This window comes from Lissotriton vulgaris, chromosome 5 (assembly GCF_964263255.1).
Source record: "Lissotriton vulgaris chromosome 5, aLisVul1.2, whole genome shotgun sequence".
NCBI lineage: Eukaryota > Metazoa > Chordata > Amphibia > Caudata > Salamandridae > Lissotriton > Lissotriton vulgaris.
Genome location: NC_141693.1, coordinates 67,571,805 through 67,593,090, shown reverse-complemented (window position 1 = coordinate 67,593,090; position 21,286 = coordinate 67,571,805). Strand labels below are relative to the sequence as shown.

At 45.7% G+C, this 21,286-nt stretch overlaps 1 protein-coding gene across 1 annotated transcript in view; it reads left to right on the top strand.

Moving 5' to 3' along the window:
• The first annotated feature begins 11,848 nt into the window (after positions 1-11,848).
• The window catches only part of LOC147710193 (E3 ubiquitin-protein ligase TRIM39-like), a 143,472-nt gene continuing 134,034 nt past the window's right edge, over positions 11,849-21,286 (top strand). Inside the window, exon 1 of the mRNA XM_086920878.1 lies at positions 11,849-12,303. Within this exon, the coding sequence (XP_086777004.1) occupies positions 11,890-12,303 (414 nt within the window). The 5' untranslated portion in view covers positions 11,849-11,889. The remainder of the gene's footprint in view (positions 12,304-21,286) is intronic.

The following is a 21,286-nucleotide window of genomic DNA, read 5'->3' as shown; positions in this document are numbered from 1 at the left end:
TTGTCGATCGACATCCTGGGTCCAGTACTAGACGCGCGAGGGGTACAGAAATACGTGGTAGTACTCAGAGACCGCTATTCCAAGTGGCCAGAAATAGACATCCAAGAAGAAATGGACACGGAGAATGTACTGAAGTTCCTTACCGCCACCTTCATCTGAGAAGGCATTCACCGCTCCATCTTGAGTGACAATGGACCTCAGTTCACGTCTCAGTCCTACAGTAGCTGACCGCTAGAGGGAGCTAGAGCGCTAGAGAGAGCAAACGCCAGAATCGAGCGGCGAGCAGGTCACGGGAGCAGGCCAAGAACCACGAAAGAACTACCTCACAGACAGCGTTTTCCAATCGCCTTGCCCACGAAAGGGCCCCCGGCCGAGGAAGCCTGCCTGTTGAACCTGCCTGTTGAACCACCTGGTCCCTTGCTGGCTCGCCGGGAGTGAGCTGATTGGGGAGCTGATTGCGGACCAGCTGTGGCACCGGGACTAGATGTGCTGTGCACCGGGACGCCGCTGGGAGATCGCCCGGGAGGAGTCACTGCGGAGCAACCACAGAGCACAGAGCAGAGGAAACAGTGACTGTGGCTGTCACCTGCGGCTATCAGTTGCTGGAGCAGGTACAAGGGGGGGGGCACTAGAGAAATCCAAGATCAGGCTGTGACCAGGAGGCCCCCGACTCACTACCTGCCAACTGTTTACTACTGAGCAGGTAAAGCAGATAAAGCAGGCAAAGCAGAAACGGAGACGGGGGGAGCTGCGGGCTGCGTTCTGCGGGGGAGCTCCGGACCCCGCCCCGACCTTGGTTTCATAGCTCACATCATTCCGCAACAGAAGCTGCAGTTCTGTCGACTGAAAGGAGAGGAGGAGTGGACCTGCTGCCCACATCACTCGGTTGCCCGGGAATCGATTAGTACACCAGAGGTGAGCCTCCAGCACTATTTTGCAATCGAACCACCTCCATCAACTTGTTTCAGGCTTAGTTACTACCAACCCCCAACACCAACACCAACTATTCTAGCCTAGGATTACTAGCGGGGTGCGTTACGTGGGCTGGCTTGTGCCTGTTGTGCTGATAGGGGTCAAAGTTGGAGCAATCAGAAAAAAACCAGCTCAAACGGCACCGACAGGGCAGGGCTGACAAGGAGTCTCACCTATTGGGTCCCGCTTGACACCATTTAAACCTATCTATTAATCAGCAACTAAGGGGCTGCGCCCATAAAATGAGATCAGGAAGGATACGAGGAGGCCCAACAAGCAAAGGAAAAAAACGCAAGCAAACAGATAAGACACCCGAGGAAACTAAAGGGTCTCCGCCAGCCAAACAGAGCTCCTTAATAGACATAACGTCGGACAAATCAATTTCCAACAACTTAAGAAGTGACTCTACGGTTAATGCAGAAAGGAGCAAAAAAACAAACCAATCTTCATACCAACCCAAAATTTATACAAAATTCTGTTTCCTTAAACGCAGGGGACACCCTATTCTCAAAGATCAATGAGGAATTAGAATTACAATCGCCCCTGGAGCCAACACAGATACCTCCGCCTTTCCATTTTAGGGGCACACAGTTCCTACAGGATAAGGACAAGGAAAAGAGCAAAGAAAAAAACAGCACAATGTCTATCTCCTTACCTCAAACAACATCAACACCCCAGCCTAAGAACTCTGAGGCAAAGCGAAAGATCGGATCTGTGGGATCCAGTACCGGGAATAAATTGACCATAGATTCCAACTTAGTTCAAGTACATTGGCCTAATAAAGCAACGGATAGACCACTAGGAACACCTGACAATAGCATACTCAACATCAGCGACAACGCTAAGGATGATAACATGAGGAAGAATACAAGGTCAGAGGCCACAAGCCTCTTGGAGGAATCTATAAACAAGAAGGAAACTGGAAGTGGAACTGAGCGTGGCGAAGAGAAGGACTTGTCCATGATAGTCCTGGATACTCCGTACAAACAACAAGAGCTTGGTAATAATAAGACGGATAGGACCTCCAGCAAAGAAGAAAGACAAACAACCTCAGTGTCAGAGGTAATAGAAATATCCTCTTACTTGGGGAAGGAAGAGTGGGAAGAACTTGTAGCTGCATACCCTCAAGATCAGAACAGCAGGGGGAAGACTACACATACACGGTTCATGAGAACTGAAGGTGCACAGGAAAAACAAGTGGAATCAAGCTTGCCAGAAGGAGTAGCAAACCTTAAGGGACCACCTGGATGTCAAGAAAAAACCCCAGAATATCACGGGCAGGAAAGCGCCTGGCCCAGTCTCCTAAACACAGTACAACTCTTAGTGGACGCATTACACTACCAATTGGAGAAAATGGACGCCCAACTAACGCTATTAGACACTTTAGCTGTATTTGTGGTTGCCATAGATGGGAAAATGGGTGCATTAAATACGCTTCTCCAGAGCAAATTGGGTCATTTACAAGATACAAAGAGGAGCACCAGTAGTGGGTGCAAATGCGGCCCAATTATTGACAAGCTGTCCACCCTCCCAACATTACTAACAGACCTGTGCTCACAACTCAAAAGACCTCCCCAGGAAAACAACACGCTGCACAACGAGATATGGGGTTACCCATCAAAAAAAGATACCAAAACTTCTCTTAACACACAAACAGAAGTGGTCGCTAAAGAAAAATCAGGTGAAGATACAGAAGTCGTTAGAAAGACTGAACAGACGGGCACAGGTACTCAGGCACAACCTAGAAAGAACGATCCAAGCAACTGCCCAGTGGATAAAGATACGGGGCCAAAGAGCCCTTTACCAACGGACATCATAGATGAAGATGTCAGTGATACAAAATCGAATGCCAAACAGAGACGAGCAAAAAAACGTAAAGGCAGGAAACATAAGCTCTGCTCAAAGCGCGAAGGATTTAGGCAACTCTTTGGTCAATCTATTACCATGGAGCAAAACAAATCACAATCTGGGGAAGAGAAAACTTCAAGCCAAAAATCCAATGAAACAGGCCAAATATCTGAAATCCTGGAGAATCCAGTTAACATCGGATCAGACGAAAAAAACACACACCCTCAAAACGGCAAATTAGCATTTGCACAACAAACAAGGAACCCCCCAAAGTCTGCTGACACCGGCTCGTCAAATGTGCAAAAAAACAACACAAAGATTAGCCACAACCTCCTGCAAAATACAGAACGAGGTCTTACCCCGGTTAGAATTGATAAACAAGTAGAAAGTCAAGGAACAGGTATAGGACTGACGGAAAGTCAATTATACGATATCAATCAAGCAACTGCGATATTACATATACGCGGAGACCACACAACAATAGAATCGGCACCAGCAAATCGGACAAGCAACGTGCATCTATTGGGCGGAAGGGGGAGACACACAGATGCCGAAATTCTTGTGCCCCACCAAAGCGCAACTGACCAAGCCTCAGGTGGAACAACCAATACTGACACTTACATAGTGAAAACAAGATCAACAGATTATGTGGAACTGGAAACACCCTTAGTCAGCTACAATAGAGGGCGGTGCAGAAATGAACAAGGGAATACCCCAGAGGCTATATGGTTTATCCCAGAATATACCTCGAAAGGACGACATGATATCCTAAACAGAACAAATATACTACGACTATTATCCCACATACCCCACTGGCAAAGGTATCAAGCACAGACCTGTTATCCATTGAATTTGTAGACTTAGAAGGTACAGGAAGGGAAGCGACAAAGGCGACTTGGGCCTCGGGAAAAACAACGCAGAAAATTCTATCCGAAGCCGAGGTATTTAAGAATTGGGGAATCACGATAAAACCAAATACAAAACAAAGATACCCGGACATCCTGTTCCCAGAAGCAAAGCCGGAAGCCAGGGATAACGCTTCCAGCCACAGAATCTCGGTTCTTAGAGGCGCGACAGGGCCATGTAGAACAGGTAGTAACGAGAACACTGAAAGCACCTGCTGGTTAGGAGTGGACAGGGTGATTTCAACTGAGTTGAAAGATCTAAGACGGATTGTGAGAACTATAAAAAACAGCAACTAACAACCCGACCAAACCCCCCGGGAGGACACGCTAAACCAACTGCGCATATGCTCCTGGAACATCAATGGTCTATCAACCAAAATGCTGGATTTAGAATTTATAGCCTACATAAGATCTTTCGACATAGTGGCCCTGCAGGAGACATGGCTAGCTGAACCTCCACATCTCCAAGGATACTTACGATTTTTTACAGATGCCAAAAGGTCAGCTAAGTACGGGCACCTCAAAGGTGGACTAGCGATTTACGTAGCAGTCACTAGTTTTGTCAGGATAGAAGAAATAGGCTCCTCTTCAGAAGCCAATCTTGCAATTAGGCTAGCCCTAGCACCCCAAGATGAGGAGAAAGTTAACAGTGAGTGCATGTTCATCAATGCCTATATCCATCCCAAAGGAAAAAAAAAAAGCAGTTATGGAATTATACAATTAATATTGTGCTTACAGGGGATTTCAATCTTAACCTTATGAGTACGCCACAAGAAGAGGCAAATCTAGCTCAAAATATATCTTGGGACCTACCACTACAAGAGAAATTTACTAAGCAAACAAAATTTGGAGCACAGACACTCGAAGAATTGAAACATTTTAATACCAGAGCCCTAAATGGCAGGTTTGCGGGAGACAGTCCGCCAGCCCCAACTTATCACTCTACAAGGTCAAACAGCATATTAGATTATACTTTTGTTTCACTACCTCTTTTTCATTATATAACCTCGTTCCAGATAGGGAAAAAAACTGACAGTGACCATTGCCCGCAGGAAATGGCATTGAATATAGTGAAACCTACACTCGAGCGATCAAACGCCCCAAAAGAGACCATTCATACTGTCAACTTAAAAAAAAATCAAGTACTCAGCAGCAATGGACGAGATGTTAATAGGAAGTGCACAACAACACTTTTTGGAGCGCACTGGATTAAACGAGGTTACAAAATGGGAACAATTTACAATCATGATGTCGAACTACGCAACACAGCCCAAAGCAGTTGCAAAGATTGGCAAAATTGAAATCCTATCACGAGAGTACAGAGGAAAAATTAAGGAAGCGAAAACCATGATATACCGCTTAATGAGGGAAATACAACTGGACCCAAAAGAAATAGCAAAGCAAAATCACCTTCAGACACTGAAATCCAATCTAAAAAAGTTGAAATGGGAAGCAACCAAATCAACAGAGGAGGACGTGTGGGCAAAACTGCACTCAGACACTAAACAGAATGATGGGGCGAGGTTTTGGAAAACCATTAACTCTCTGATACGTCCGTCAAACCTGGGGGTCTCATCAAACATTACAGAGGAAATATGGGCATCCTATCTTGACATGCACTTCAATCAAGAACCTCCTAAAAACAAGGTCCTATCTACACTAGATAACAGAATAGTCGACAATACCAACATTGCACAACAAACCCAATTGTGCATCAAAACTAAAGACAAATACGAACCTACCAACATCTTAAAGCTCCAACACAGCATTGAATGTCAAATTAAGAAAGGTAGAAGGGAAGGAGCCCCGTGACCTAATGGAATCCCCCCGATCCTCTTTAAGCAAGACGTGGGTTACTGGGCAGCAGCTCTTGAACCCCTTTCTTTGGAAATCAGGTGCTCGAACCTCTTGCCAGATTCCTGGAAGGGCTCTATTATAACCCCAATATACAAAGCAGGGGACAGGGCTCTTCCTCAAAACTACCGACTAGTGGCCCTAATAGACAATGAGGCGAAGTACTTCGCAGGATTACTGCTGGAGGAACTACAGGAATGGGCTGCAAAGAATTCGCTGATACCGGTTTATCAGACAGGTTTTGTTAAAACAGTGGGCACGATGACTAATATCCTAACCATGGGCCTACTAATAGATAAGGCAGAGACGAAAATACTGCCACTACATCTCTGCTACATAGATTATAAAGCGGCTTTCGATAACATCAACCGGAATCTCCTGTGGTCTAAACTAAAGAATTGGGGGATCTCAAAACCACTGCTGGACCTGTTAATAAACCTGCACACGGAGACCTGGATACGGATAAAGGTGGGGGACGGCTCACTGCTGTCCGGGCGCATACCGACAAACAACGGCCTCAAACAGGGCTGCGTCCTGGCCCCAACATTGTTTAATCTGTTTTTGGGCGACCTGGCGCCAAATCTGATTGACTGCAACTCACATGCCCCCAAACTAGGAGGGCTTAATATACCATGCCTCTTATATGCGGACGACATTGTTCTTATAAGCCACACTAAAGTAGGGCTTTAAAGACTCCTGAACATCACTCACAGCTATTCCGAGGCAAACAATCTAAAAGTGAACCTCGAGAAAACTCAAACTATGACCATCAGTAAAAGAAAAAGAAAAACCTTCACGTGGCTTTGGAACAAATCTCGTATTAAAGACACGTCAATATATAAGTATTTAGGCGTGAAAATTGACAACAGCGGCCGATTCACTGCTCAAAGGTCTTGCATCAAAGGCAAAGGGATAGCTCTGGCAATTGCTCTAAAAACCTTGAATAACAAGCTATCTGGTCCATCACTAACACCATTGGTACAAGTTATCCAAGCAAAACTACTGCCAACAATCACTTATGGAAGTGAGGTCTTACGAGGCAGAGATGCAACAACACTTGACAGTACAATCATAGCCGCATACAGAATAATCTTTAGTCTTCCTAAGTGGACCTCCCCATCACAGATTAGGCTGGAGTTTGGTATTCAACAACAGCTCCTGGCACGCCAGGGGGCCTACATCTGTGTATGGGACAAAGTGAGGAAATCTGCACAGGGAACCTTGAACGAACATCTATGGAGGGAAATAGAGCAGACTTCGACCTCGCCTGCAGCCAAATACCTTGCAAAAAGTCTTGTAAACACTGGGCTGGAACAGCTCTGCGCATCCTCCTTAGACCATAAAACCTTCAACAAACTGGTAAAGAAATCTATCAAACACCAGTCGTGGGTACAAGAAAAAACAGTTTTTGCAAAAAGAAAGCACGCTTGGATGATTTTGAATTCTTATTCGGCAAAAGCTCCTCAGAACTATTTGGGCTTGGGCTATGCTAAAAAGACAAAAATGTGTTTCTTAAAATACAGACTAGGGCTGCTGCCCTGCATCCAGCATTTCCCGCACTGGTTAAAAAAGAAAGCAGGATTGTCATGCCGGCTATGCGGTCATATAGAAGAAGACATGATTCACTTACTATGCTCTTGCGAGAAATTGAAAGATGAGAGGAAACTCCTTTTAAAACAACACTTTATTCGGCTTGGGCTACGCACACGAAGGAGCGCAGTACTATCCTGTTTTTCATCTCAGGACCCTCAATTGAGCTGCGGCCTTGTAAAATTTTTAAAGGCTGTGGGGGAAAAAATGCCAGGGCCAGAATCTTGAATTGACTTGGTTCCAACTTGTCTTGTAACACAAATCATATTTAACTTCAAATACTGAGTGATAACTGAATGGCTGATATGATTTTACAATCATTAAGAACAGAACATAAATGTTCATACAATGATAATTTTAAACATATGTGATTTTATATTGTGTTTTAATTTTCATATTTTGTATCGCATTGCATTGGTTTTAATTAACTGTGCAAATAAAATTACCTTACCTTACCTTACGTTGTAGAAATGGAACAACTACATGGAAAGGAACGGCATCAAGATAAAACACAAGTCCATATATCACCCAGCAGGCAATGGATTTGCCGAAAGGTTTAACTAAGTCATAATGGGTTCCATACAAGCTGCAATCGGAGCAGGAAAGGATTAGGAAAAGGAAGTGAAGAGCACATTGTGGGCCTACAGAATCACCTCGACATGCACGGGCTACAGTCCCTTTCAAATCCTGAGGGGACGTGACCCTTTCACGAAGGAACAACCTTGCGTGGAAGGAACGCACCATCACGACCAAATGGTCCCCTGCAGTTGTCCATAGCAATTTAGAAAGAGCTCAAAGGATATACACTGAACACTTCAACAAAAGGCGCAATGTGAAGGAGACGAACTTAGAGAGAGGCAATTGGGTCAGAGTCAAATTGGCCCAGTGGACCCGAGAAGAAGAGTCACAGCCCTATGAGTACCCGGGACGACCAGAGGACAGTGTCCCGTCAAGGGAAGGTGAGATCAGGTGCAAGCGAAGGAGAAGGAGAGTTGGAGAGTTGGAAGGAGCAGACTGTCCAGTCGACGTGGAAACTCCTGGAAGCCCTGGCCAAACTCCGAGGGTAGAAACTCCCCTGGGAGCCAGAAGAATGGGAGTGCTTCCACCTGGAGAGAGTCATGTGAGTCAATCTGGTACCCCAGTGAGAGTACCAGGGCGGGGAGAACTGTGGTAAGACCTGCAAGGTACGGAGACTATGAGATGTGGGAGGTGAACAGCCTGGCTGGCAGATAGACCGTGTGACTCCACTGTAATAAGTTTTGTATATTAAAGGAGGGAGATATGTAGTGTAGCTCTCCCGTCTTTACGCGGCTGTGATGACGTGGAGCGTCGCCGCCATTTTCTGGGCATAGCGTGGCCAGTCCGAATACTTATCAGACGTGTTTATTTTATTTTATTTACTAGTAGCCCGTCCCGACGTTGTCCGGGAGCAATTAGGCTTCAGGGCCCCCTCACGCCCTGCTTTTGTAACCTGCAGACGTCACTTTTTCCTCCTGTAATTTTCTTTGCTTCAGTGCCCCCGCCCACCCCACTTTTGTAACCTGCACACGTCACTTTTTCCTCGTGCACACGTTATCCACCCCCTTCCCTCCACTCCACCCAAGGGACGTAGATTAAAACCCCTCTGGCTACACGTCACTTTGTCCTCCTTTTCGCCCTGTAATGCACCGTTTGTGTGACATTTGTAGTGCACCGTTTGCGTCCTCTTTCTTGTCCTCAGGCTTCCCCGACCGCCGCCCGCCCGTCCCATCCCCCGCCAGGCCCGGCCCCGCCCATTCCGTCCCCCACCCGTCCCGGCCCATCCCCTTCCCCGCCCGGCCCGGCCTGTCCCTTCCCCCGCCTGCCCCTACATGAGTGCCCTTACCTCCGCCGGCGCTGCTCCTGCCTGTCCGCTCGCACCACCGCTCCTCTCCTGGGCCATGTCCGCCGCTCCTCCTCCGCCGCCGGTCCTCTGCTCCTGACGTCACCGCTTCTCCCTGCGCCATGTCCGCCGCTCCTCGGAAGCCGCTCCTCCCCGTGCTCCTAACGTGACCACGCACGTCGCGGCCGGCGCTACTTTTGAGGGACTACTTTTTTTTAAATCTAAAATTTTAAATAACGTTTATTTTTTTAATTTATGTAGCCTATAACCATCTACACACCCTGCCGATTTCAACGGTGTATTGGGTGTGTAGATTGGCGCAGTGGTTCCCGAGTTTACCCGCCTCAAAGCCTTAAAGTTTCTGCTTTATTATAGTAGTATAGATTTTATTTTATTTATGCGATTTTATATAGCGCAAACTTTACCCGAAGGTGTCAGAGCGCTTCACAATAGGAACAGCAATGATACATGAGGAGAAAAATTACAAGTGAACACATTATAAAAGCAAACGTTAAGTTACATGAATCAAAAGTGACAATAGTGAGCAACCAAAATACATGAGGTAGCAATCGGTACATTACAGGAGGAAAAAGTGATATGTGTGCATGTTACAAAAGCGTACAAAGTACATGTAGAGGTATAATACTGCAATAAATGGCAGACACTCCAGCATAAGAACAAACGTTACGTAGGCAATGGTGGCACTTCTGCAAGTATCTAAAGCAAACACAAAGTGAGAGGTAGCATACAGTGTGATACAAGAGAAAAGTGACGTGTGCAAGTTACAAAAGGGTACCATACACAGGTACAAGGATAATACTGCAATAAGTGGTAAACACTCAAACTGCCAGAACACACTGGGAAGGCACTTCAATAGTCAAGGACAAAAAAAATTTCAATAATGGGAGGTCTTTCTTCAGATGATAGAGAGGGCGTGAATTAGATTTGGAGGTGTCTTTGGAGGAGGAGAACTTTGAGGTCCATTTTGAAGGCCTGGGAGGAGGAGGTGGTCCGGAGCTGAGGCGGAAGTGAGTTCCAGATTTTCACTGCGCTGCCTGAAAAGGATTAGGCCATCTCTTTCCTTCTTGAAAGTAGGGGGTTCAAGCAGTAGATTTTCCGCATTAGGAGATGGTCTAGAGCCTCCAGACAGTTTCAGTTTATTCGACAGGTATAGAGGAGAGGAGGAGTGCAAGGCTTTGTGGGTGATACAGGCAGTCTTGTTGATAGTTCTAGCCTCGATTGGAAGCCAGCGAAGGGTGGATAACAACGATGTGATGTGGTGGCTTCTTTTTGCCCCACAAATGAAACGGGCTGCTGAGTGGAGGACAGATTTAAGGGGTACAGGTGGGATTTGGGGAGGCCAGTAAGAAGAGAATTGCAGTGGTCCAGTCTTTAGAGGACCAGCAATTGCACCAGTGTTTTAAGGTCTTGTTCAGTGAAAAAGCGACAAATTCCCCAAAGAAGGCGCAGTTGGTATTGTGCAGATTTTGCAATGGTGTTGATGTGGGGGATTAGATTGAGTTTGTTGTCGAGTATGACACCAAGGGATTTTGCGCTGTCGACAATGATGGGTTTATTGTTAAGCAGATTCATCTGATCCATCCATGATTGAACCAGGGGAGGAGAAAGTGAGGAAGAGAGGAGGAGGAATTAGAAGACCGGACCCCAGCGCTCTCCTGGCTATATATAATAAACCCAGACATGCCAACCCTCCCGATTCAGGCGTGAGACTACCGATTTCAAGGCTAGTCTCCCGCCTCCCGATTCCTGCAAACAAAAACCTAATTCCTCTGGGTTTCAGCTGAGTGACAGGGCTTGGTATTGTGTTAAGTGCCAAATCTTCCAGCAATTGTCAGAGTGGCCATGCAGGGGCTCTAGAAGGGGTGAAAAACCAACAAAGCGTCATTAACAAGGGAATGGTCTTTTAAAGACCTGTGAAGTATTGGGGGGGGGGGGTAGTGTGTGTGCACAGGAAGCTGTTTTAGCCCAGGCTGTCAGGGGGGGGGGGGGGGGGGGGAGGTTCGGAGCATGCACTGCCAGCAACCTGCCAGGCCAGTGCACAACACTTCCATCACCCTCTCTCTGCCTGCCATTGCGCTACATGCTTCTGAAAGGTATGACAAAAACATGCATTTCTGTTTCATATGTCAAATCCTGCAGCAGGACACTTCCAAAGCCCATACATGCCAGTAACCCGATTCAAGGCCCCATTCTCCCGATTTTTTTTTAAATCTCCCTCTTTGCTCTTCTGAAATGTTGGCATGTATGTAAACCTTAAGGAAAACCAGCCACGAGTGTCCTGTGCTTCTTGGGGGTCAATAGCAACACTACACCTTGTTATTCCACTAGTTCGTTTTTTAAATCTACTCATATAATTTGCCTTTCTCACTGTTTGTCTGAAAGTCTTCCTCCTTCGTTTTATATTTTACGTCTCGAGCAGCATAGAACAAACATCTCGAAGTAATGAATTAGAGGCATGTTTGGGAGGATGTTTACATCTTCAGCATCAACCAATAGCAACCAGCAGGCTGCCAACAAATCCGAGCCTGTGCTGCCCTCACCAGCAACCAATAAGAACAGCAGACTGCCAGCGAAACCCAGTGGGCTCTGACTTTAATGAACCAATGGAGCCCACCAGCTTTTATCTAATTAGAGCCTGCTTTGCCCTAGGCAGCAAGAAACGGAAGTCGGCAGACTATCAGCCAATCCGCACTGGTGGTACATCCCCTGCAACCAATGGCAGCCTGCAGACTGTCAGCCAATCCCAGCCTACGCTACGTCTCGATGGCGTCGCCACACCCACTTTTCAAAAGGAGGCTTTTGAATCAAAACTCAGTTTGTCTTTTGTACTTCTGAATCATGGCGGCAACAGCTCAGCTCGGGAACCTCAAGGAAGAGGCCTCGTGTTCCATCTGTTTAGAATATTTTACTGATCCGGTGACTATTGATTGTGGCCACAACTTCTGCCACCACTGCATCACTCAGAGCTGGGAGGGAAGAGATGGAAACTTCTCCTGTCCACAATGCAGGGACATATTCTCTGGGAAAAACCTCCGACCCAACAGACAACTGGGGAACATAGTGGAAATTGCAAAACAGCTTCATCAGCCGCCCGTGAGGCCCCCAGGGGACAATCTGTGTGAGAAACATGACGAGAAACTGAGGCTGTTCTGTGCAGAGGATCAGAGGATGATATGCTGGGTCTGCCGGGAGTCCAAGGAGCACAAAACTCACTCAGCAAGTCCTATAGTGGAGGCCGCAGAGGAGTACACGGTATGTGTGTGTGTGTGTGTCCAGGGATCACAAAGTCACACTGTGAGGAACCTGCAGAGTACAAGGCGTGTGTGTGTTCAGGAACCACAACGTCACACTATGCGGAACCTGTAGAGAACAAGGCGTGGGTGTTCAGGGATCACAACGTTACACTGTGAGGAACCTACAGAGGAGTACATGTGTTGGTGTTCTGGAACCATGAGGTAAGACACTGTAGAAATTCAAAGATAACAAAGTCACCTGGTGAGCCACTTCAAGGGGCAGCTGGAGAGCAAAAGCTGTGTGTGCAGATGCTCAGAGGTCACACGTCACCCTGTGTGTACCAAAGAAGAGGCTGCAGAAGAGCACAATGAATGTTTGTAGATTTAGATGGGGTCACAAGGCACCCTTTAGGTTCATATAGTAGACTGCTCTAGGCCATTATGTATGTGTGTCGATGTATACGGATTATTATGGATCCTGAAGAGAAGACTGTAAAAGGTACTTGTGTTCCACAGAGAGAGAACTGCAGAGGAACACAAGGCACATGTGTGGGCGTTCAGGGTTCACAAGTGAGTTCACTGGTCAAGTCTAAGCAGATACAAAGTTTGGGCTTGGATAATTTGGGTCTCAAATTTAACCCAGCGGTGCTTAAGAGCACATAGTGTTTATGTGAGTGGTCAGGGTTCAGAAGTAAAGACACTCTGAGTCGTACAGGAATATAAAGTTTGTACCTCAGCTTTCAGGGATCACAGGCTGTACACTGAGCCTCATAGAAGAGGCAACAGAAGAGCTCAAGATGTATATTTAGGAAATTAAGGGATCATAATGAACCCTGTGCATCTCCAAGAGAAGACTGCCCAAAAGTACGCAAGGTGGTTGTGGGTGCTTTGGGATCGTAAGTGATAAATTGTGTGGGAATCTATATAAGAAGGCCCAAAAGAGCACAAAGTGTGTTTGTCAGAGCGATGAGACCAGGCGGTTTTTAGACTTTTTACTTTGGGTGAGTCTCAATGCAGGTGTCTCACCCACGGTAATCACATGGTAAACAGTCTACACATGTTTACCGCCAGTGTCCACCTTTTTAAGATAAGGGCACTCTTATGCAGCAAGGGTAACAGGGACATATCTAGTTACACGTGAACATGGGTCCACACATGTGCGGGCTGCGCTTGGGAGTCTACTGTTGTGCGCAGCCCAGTAACAGCACTGAGCCTGGCACAATGGGGACTCTGCAGGGGTAGGTATTCTCCTGGGATAGCCTTATGAGGGTAGTGCACACTATTGATGCAAGTCACGGTGCTTTACTGTTTTAACTTTAGTGACACTCCTTTATACACATGGTGAGTGAACTGCCTTAGAATGTTGTTCCCATGGTCCTACAGAGACCATTGACGTTTTAATTTGGAGTGTAACCCGTGCGGGAAAACCACATTTACAAGTTCCAAAAAGATAACTGTACATCTTTTGGGTCCTTCAGAGTTTCCATGTTTTCCTGACTAAGCTCTGGGTCAGAGCCCAGGCCTTATGTCTCCCTGCTGTGTCCAGTTGATTATATTTCTCTCCAGCAGAAGGAACAAAGGCCGCCGCCACACAAAAGGAGCAATAGCAGTACTTCTTCCAGCTCCTGAGAAGGGGTGGGGCGGAACGGTCTCCATCAATCACTCCGCTTTCATACTGTCCTGTGGATACCCACTGAACAAAGAAGAGTGCCCAGACAACTGGAGTAAAGCCACGGGGGCTCTTTGAAATTCTAGTTGCAATTTTTTTGGCTGTGATGTCAGAAAGGGGTGAAGCAGAGACCCCAGAAGCTGATGTGACCACTGGCTCCTGGATGACACCATTTTCGATTGTCCCAAAAGGCTGTGTAGTAGGGTTGGGACTGGGGTGGAGAGGTGATGTGGCACCCCAGAATTGGTTAGGGTGCCTGTCTTCTGGAACCTTCCTCTCCCCTTTATAAACTCTTGCACAAGGAGAATACTCTCCTCTTGTCTGTGGATTTTCTATCGCGCTGCTGGATCCTGGGACTCCCATGGAGAACTGGAAGTGGGAACCCACTGACCCCACTCAGGACTCAACTCTGTCCAGTTGACCACTAGACCAGGTGGTCCCTCCAAGGGCCAATAAGCATGCCCCCTTACTGCCCCAAGGACCTGTTGGGGGTGCCCTGGATTTTTCTGTGCCCACTACCAAAGCCAAAAAGTGGGTGCCAGGCAGACCAGCGGTTAGAGGACTGCCTTGCTTTAGAGGTGAGGAGGGTTTTTGCAACTGCCCCTGGTGGATAGAGCTTGCCAGCAGACCAGGAGTAAAATTAGCACAGGATCGCCCAGATCCACCTAACGGGCCCTAAATTATGGCATTCTAAAGTTTAGTAGTCTTTGACCTGATTTTCCTCCCCCTGGGCGAATGAGGCTCCACTGCTGTTTGATCGATTTCCCCCACGATGATGGACCATGTCCTGGGGGATGGCACAAAGAAGCTATATTTACTCCTTTGGGGGTAGGGCGTGCATGGGACCCCTCCCCGTGTTCTTAGGATGCCCGGGGACCCCAACCCCCAGGTGGATTCATATTGCATGGTGTGGGACCCCAGCCCGACCTCCGTGTACTTTAGTTACAGGAAAGCGCTGTCGCGCTTCCCCGGGAGGAGGCAGGAGGGGCCTAGGACTCTGATCCCTGGGATGTTGTGGAAGCTGGCTGCAACCACACAAGTCTACCCACTGGAGCGAGCAGACTCAATGAAATCTCTTGCCGGTTCCGGCACACAGGAGTGTTGTGGGAGCCGGCGAGGGCAGTCGGGGTGGACTCCCTGTGCTGCCCTCCAGCAACAGCAACACCTGGAGTGTCCCGTGGTACCGGGCAGCCCCCATTAAAAAAAATTGGAAAAGCATGGCGCAAGGCTGCATACTTGGAAAACAACAAGAAAAACTTCACAGTGGATCTCCCCGGCACAGCAGGGGAGCCGCTGCTATATATAACTCAGCATGTGGTGATCCTAGGACGATGGGACCACCACCAAATCATTTAGCATGATGTGCTATTGCTTTACAGGTCATCCTCTGGGTCCTCAGCCCTAAGGTGAACGGGGATCTCAGAATCATCACCTTTCCCATTGTTTAAAGCAGAGTTCTTCAATCTGTGGGGCGCGCCCCCCCAGGGGGGCGCAACACCATCTATGGGGGGGGCGCGCACTCCACCATAAAACCTTAACTGTGTTGGTCTTAAACTGTCCCGCGTCATCGCAACTCTACAAACCATTTCGAATTCAACTGTTTCTTGGGAGAACTCTGGTAACAGAGGGTTGGAGGGGTGGGTGGAGGGGGGAGTGAGGGGGAGATAGAAGGGCATGACGTGCTCTTTCTTTGACAAAGAGCTAACATTCCTTGTAATCGTCCTGGGAGGGGGTTAATTGGTCGAGCTGAAATACTTCAGCTGCCGTGGAAGGCAGGACGTCTCTGCTAAAACTGAAAGCAAATGAACAGAAAGTCCTGTTCCTTTGCTTTAGATTTCATAGCAGAGGATACTCCTTGCCTCCCACTGCAGCTGAAAGTGACTGCACTTTCTTTCAATTCAATTCAATAATCTTTATTTCGTTGCAATTGCATCATAAAAGATATACAAAATACATAATATACATGACCACATTATTATCGACAGATGTACAAAAAATATACAGTCAAGAAAAGTGCTGGTGCATGACCAAATGATTACCATAACCCTTCGCAGATGAATCATGAGTTGGGGCTTGAAACGCACATCAATAAATATAGTTAAAAAGATTGTTAAAATATTTACAAGGTTAAAAAAGCATTAAATTGGATTATAACTGCCAGTTAACAATTCTCGCTACATACGCTTAAAATGGCAGACAATTTTGTCTAATGAATTTGCACTTTCTTTCAGTTTCAGCAGAGGGAAGCACTTCAGCTCTTAGGAAGTTAACCCCGTCTTGGGAGGGTTAGCTCTGAGGAAAAAAAAGGAGACAAAGTTTCTTTTAAAATTACACAGGCAGGCGCACAATGCCCCACAGGGCTAAAAGGGCTTCAAGTTGCCAAAAGCAAAATGCCAGCCAGCCATGTGTAGTTTAGACGGCCTGCAAATTACTTGTCTTGACATTAAATATGCTTATATTTAAAGAAATCTGTATTCCTTTGTAATGTGACTTTTCTGCCTTTTTTCCCTTTTATCATTCATGGATCATTGAGGCAGCCCTAGAACACAATTAAAAGTCCTCTCTATTTATGTCCTGTTCCAAGTATGCACAGACAAGTGCTGACAATACAGCTTTAGGTGACTGCTTATTTTTGTATCGCCTGGGACATCAAAATAATGACCTGGCACTCCTAATTATAAAACTGGAACAGGCATATTATCTAGCGACCGCGATAATTATCGCTGGCTGCGCTTTGGGTGAGATCTGTTATCGCTGGCTATCGCTGGACATTATTGCCATGCTACCGCTGTATTAACAACGCAGAGCGCAATGGCGATAATTATTCCAGTGATAGCGGTGTTTTCCATGGAACATCGCTGGTTTTCCAGCGATGTTCCATGGAAAACGGCGATAACCTTGCTGATACAACCCTGTGGTCGTATCCGCATAATCCACCCCCAAAGTAAAGTATAGGTAAAACAGCATTTTAGCAGACGTTAGTTATGGCGAAAACCACAGTTTTCGCCCAAGACTAACATCTGCTAAAATGCGTGGGCCTCCTTGTAAATATCGCAATGTGCACATCAGCAATATTTTACAAGCAGGACTGCCCAGTGACTCCCACTTTGCATCTCATTAGAGATGCAAAGCAGGCGTCGGGAAAACGGGCGCTAACATGCGCTAATGCATGTTAGCACCCACTTGTAAATATGGCGATAGTTTTATCTCCGCATTTTTGGCTTTTAAAGCCAAAAAAGCGGAGATAAGGCCCTTGTTGATATGCCCCTAGGTTTGTTACAAGATCAGCACATTTATTTCCTCCACCCTGGTCCCTGGTTAATGCCATAATAGCAATAGTTTTAGCTTACATCTGAAACCCTACGCTGCAGTCGATACCATGCTGAGTTACTTCAAGTGTCAGGGAATGCACCCTGAATTCAGACAAATGGCTCCTCATTCTCGCCATTCACTTTCCCGCTCGACCATACACTGCAGCTTCATGGGGATGCATAGTTTAAAGGCAATCTCGAAGGCAAGTTGGGTAAGACTGTTACGACTGCCCCTTTCTTCCTAGCTTGGCAAGTAATTAAGTCATCGCCTCGACACCGCTATCCTGGCATGCATTATTAAACTTTTGTCTGTTACTTAGTCTCTTTCCATCTTCTTTAATAAATATAAAGTACGTTTTATGTATTTTTTAAGCTATCTCTGTGTTGCTTTTTTCAAACGATGTGTTTTTCACAAAATAATCTCGTTGCTCGCACAGCAGCTACTTAGCAATATGCTTCTTATGTATGCATTTGTTTCATGTTCGCATATTGCAGTAATAATATTGTGCATTTATAAGCATTACTTTATTTTTAATATCTCGTGTTCTTTCCGTTGTATGTTTTAAATGCACGTAATTCTGATAGCTTGGGTTTAATTTGTTCACTTTAATGTTGGTTGTGGAGTCTCGTACAAAAAAAACAGCTTCTTTTAAGTTTCAACTTAATGTTAATGTTTCCACGTTCTTTGTTTTCTGTTTCCGTTCTACTAATTGTTGCATACAAGGAATAAATGGAACACGCAGGGAAACATTGGTAACACGTTTATTCAGTGCTTTAAATGGGCCGGTACTCAGTTACTTAGTATCGGCACAACGAACTAGAGTGGCACTTACATTTTCGTGCCTTGTGGATCCATGCATATGCACACTCACTCACATGTGCACATTCATACACACTCGTGAACGTTCATTCACACAATGATCATGCACACACACCTACAAACACACACACCATCACTCGGGGAGCTCCTAATTGAATGTGAGCATTGCATGTCAGCAATGAACCTGCACACACACACACACACACACACCTACAAAACACACACCATCACTCAGGGAGCTCCTAATTGTCAGCAAGCTCTTTAATGACTGCAACTTAAGGCCGGGTTTTTGGTCCTTTGATAAGAAGGTTAGTTATTATTAATCGTTTTTACTTTTTGCGAGAGATTAAGCTATTGGCATTGTAAATGGCAATGTCATTTATTTATCTGTTTTCAAAACTAATACATAAATAAATAAATTGTCATTTACAATGCCAATAGCTCTAACTTTTATAAAGGTGAAACCGTTGCATTGTAAATGCTTGTTCACATTGCTGTTTCACTGTGATGCCCACTAGGGGTTGTTCTGACCATTACAGTTTACTGCTAAGTATATAAAAGGATGCACAATCACAAAGTTTATTGCAGATACATGTTTTATTGGGTTTTCATGATTATTGCATATGTTTTATTGATTCATTGTTATCTCAATTATGACAATGATGCAGGCCAAAGTAATATAGTTATTTATACCATGACTGTTGAAACTCACCTGATATGTTTGGGTGACCCCTCTATGGGGTGACCAGTGATTACACAATCTGCCATCTGCCAATGTATAGATTTGTAAATTATTGCATAGCATTTAGTAGTGTATGCATAATAAATGTACTTCTACTTTTTCTAAAGAAACTGTATTGACTGGACGATAATTTTAGTGTTATTGCGTGCCAGTGATTGGTGACTACTAGCCCACACCATCTCCCTTGAGTAGGCCATGGACTGCTCCACTACCCTGTGAGAGTCAAGCGCTACAATGAATTGTTTGGTTCCCACTGAGGACAATTGTGGAGCTGTTACTTTTCATGGCCACGCAACTAATAGCCCAATTTCCAACACTTTAGTTGTCTGTTCTCTGCTGCAGACCCTGTACGAGACTGCTACTCGTTCTCTCAAGGTGTCTGTTTTCTGCTTTAAACCCCGAATGAGGCTGGAGCCTGCTTTCTTGCTGTTCTGTCTCAGGCCTTGCATAGAGATGGTGCGTGTTCTCCTGCTGTCTGTGTTCTATTTCACAGGCCTTGCACACGACTGGTGTCCACTGTTTCGCTTTAGTTGTCCGTTTTCTGTTGCCGATCCAATATGGGGCTGCCTCCTGTGTTCCGTTTGTGGCTGCCTGTTCTTTGTCACAGACCATGTATGACACTGCTCCTGCTCTCTCTGGCTGCCTGTTATCTGTTGAGGCCATGTATGGTGCTGGTGCATGATCTCCCTTTCTCTGAACGATCTCCGTTTAAGGTTAAGCAGTAGAAGGAGTTGATTTATAGAGAACCCTCAAAGAGCATTCACTATGAGGTATGGTCCCGATATCAATTAACGGTAATTGGAATAGAAAAGTACCTCACACACACAACTGCTATGAGAAAATGTTTAATTGGTCATGGGGGCATTGATGTAACTTATTCAAGACCAATATGGATATGTGTGGTCAGAATTTACCATCTGGATATCAGTTATTGGTATATACATTCTTGATATAAATGTGGCCAGTATTTATTGTCTGGATACAGAGCGCTAAACTGGAGACATGGCCCCAGGGAAGGGGAGAGCAGATTGTCGAGTTGGGGGTAGTGCTCCTTCAAGGGATGTGTCTTCAGAATTGATAGGGATGCTGTGCCAGATGCTGGCAGCATGAATTGAGAAGTTGCGCCTTTGGTTTTATGTCTTCAAGCAGATTTTTTTTGTCTCCATTCTGATGATATCCACACTCATGGTCTAACGTTGTTCCCTATACATGGTTAGTTTGTTTGCCAGGTAAGCTGGGATCTTGTTGTTGAGCGCTTTACAGTTGATGCAGTTGGTCTTGAAGATAACCTGGGCTGGAAGCAGGAGTCAGTGTGGGTCTATGAATGTGGAGGTGATATAACTTGAAGACCTTGATGAGCTGTGCCGTTTCTTGTATGCTATCTTTAATAGGTGCGGGGGTGGTAGAGGGGAGAGTTGATCTTCCAACTTCATTTTCTTTAAGCTAGACTAGAAAACCAACTTTCTTGGTCATGTTTGCAATATACTCCTTGAATAAGAGGTCTGTGTTGAAGGTAAGGTTGAAGTCTGGTTTAAGTTGGAGAGCCAATCATGAAAATTGGATTGTTTTGAGCTGTTGGAATACCACCAGAAACCTTCACTCCACCCAACTGGCCCTTGCCTCTGTCCCACGGATCCGCAAAACCAGGACTGGAGGAAGACCCTTTTCCTACCTCTCCACCAGGACCTGGAACTCCCTGGCTCTCCCCCTCTGGCTATTCCCTTTGCTGACCCAATTTAGAGAGGATCTCAAGACCTGGCTCTTTGACTGAACTTCAGCGACCATGTCAGAGCTGCAGCTCAGCCCCCCTCCCCAGCCCACCCTTTCCAGCACCTTGAGACCCTCACATGTGAGTAGGCTGTCAGGATCAAGAAAAGGAAGTTGTCCGATAATCTAACTAATATGGCTCTATAATGGATGAATTCTAATATTGGTCATAGGAAATGCTTACCTCATGAAATTAATATCCTTAAATGCAATATGTAAGTGATGAGAATATATGGTTTTAATTAACTGACCTCTTTTTAATACATTTTAATAATACGTTTTTAAAATGAGAACATGTTTTTTATATTCCTTTCTTGTAAATAGTTATAGAATGTAAATCAATTAGGATCTGATTTTGTATAACTTATGTATTGATGACTGTGTGAAATTGTATTGTGCCTATGTCTTTTTATGATATTAATTTATCGAAAATAAAGTATTTTGACTGACTGACTTTTGAGTAGTCACGCTTAACAAATACTGATTGATTGTGTAAGTTGCATCCGTCGGCCAAGTCTATATAGTCGACACAGGGGAATAATCTTAGTTATCCCCCACCCTGTTCTTCTGTTGAAGGCCTGCCTGTCAGCTGTGAGTGAATAAAGTGGGTGGTGGATCAGAGGTTGTTCCTGGTCATAATGCTCAGGGCAGTCTGTGTGCATTTTCTGATGCCCTCCCAGGCCGGTTGTGCAC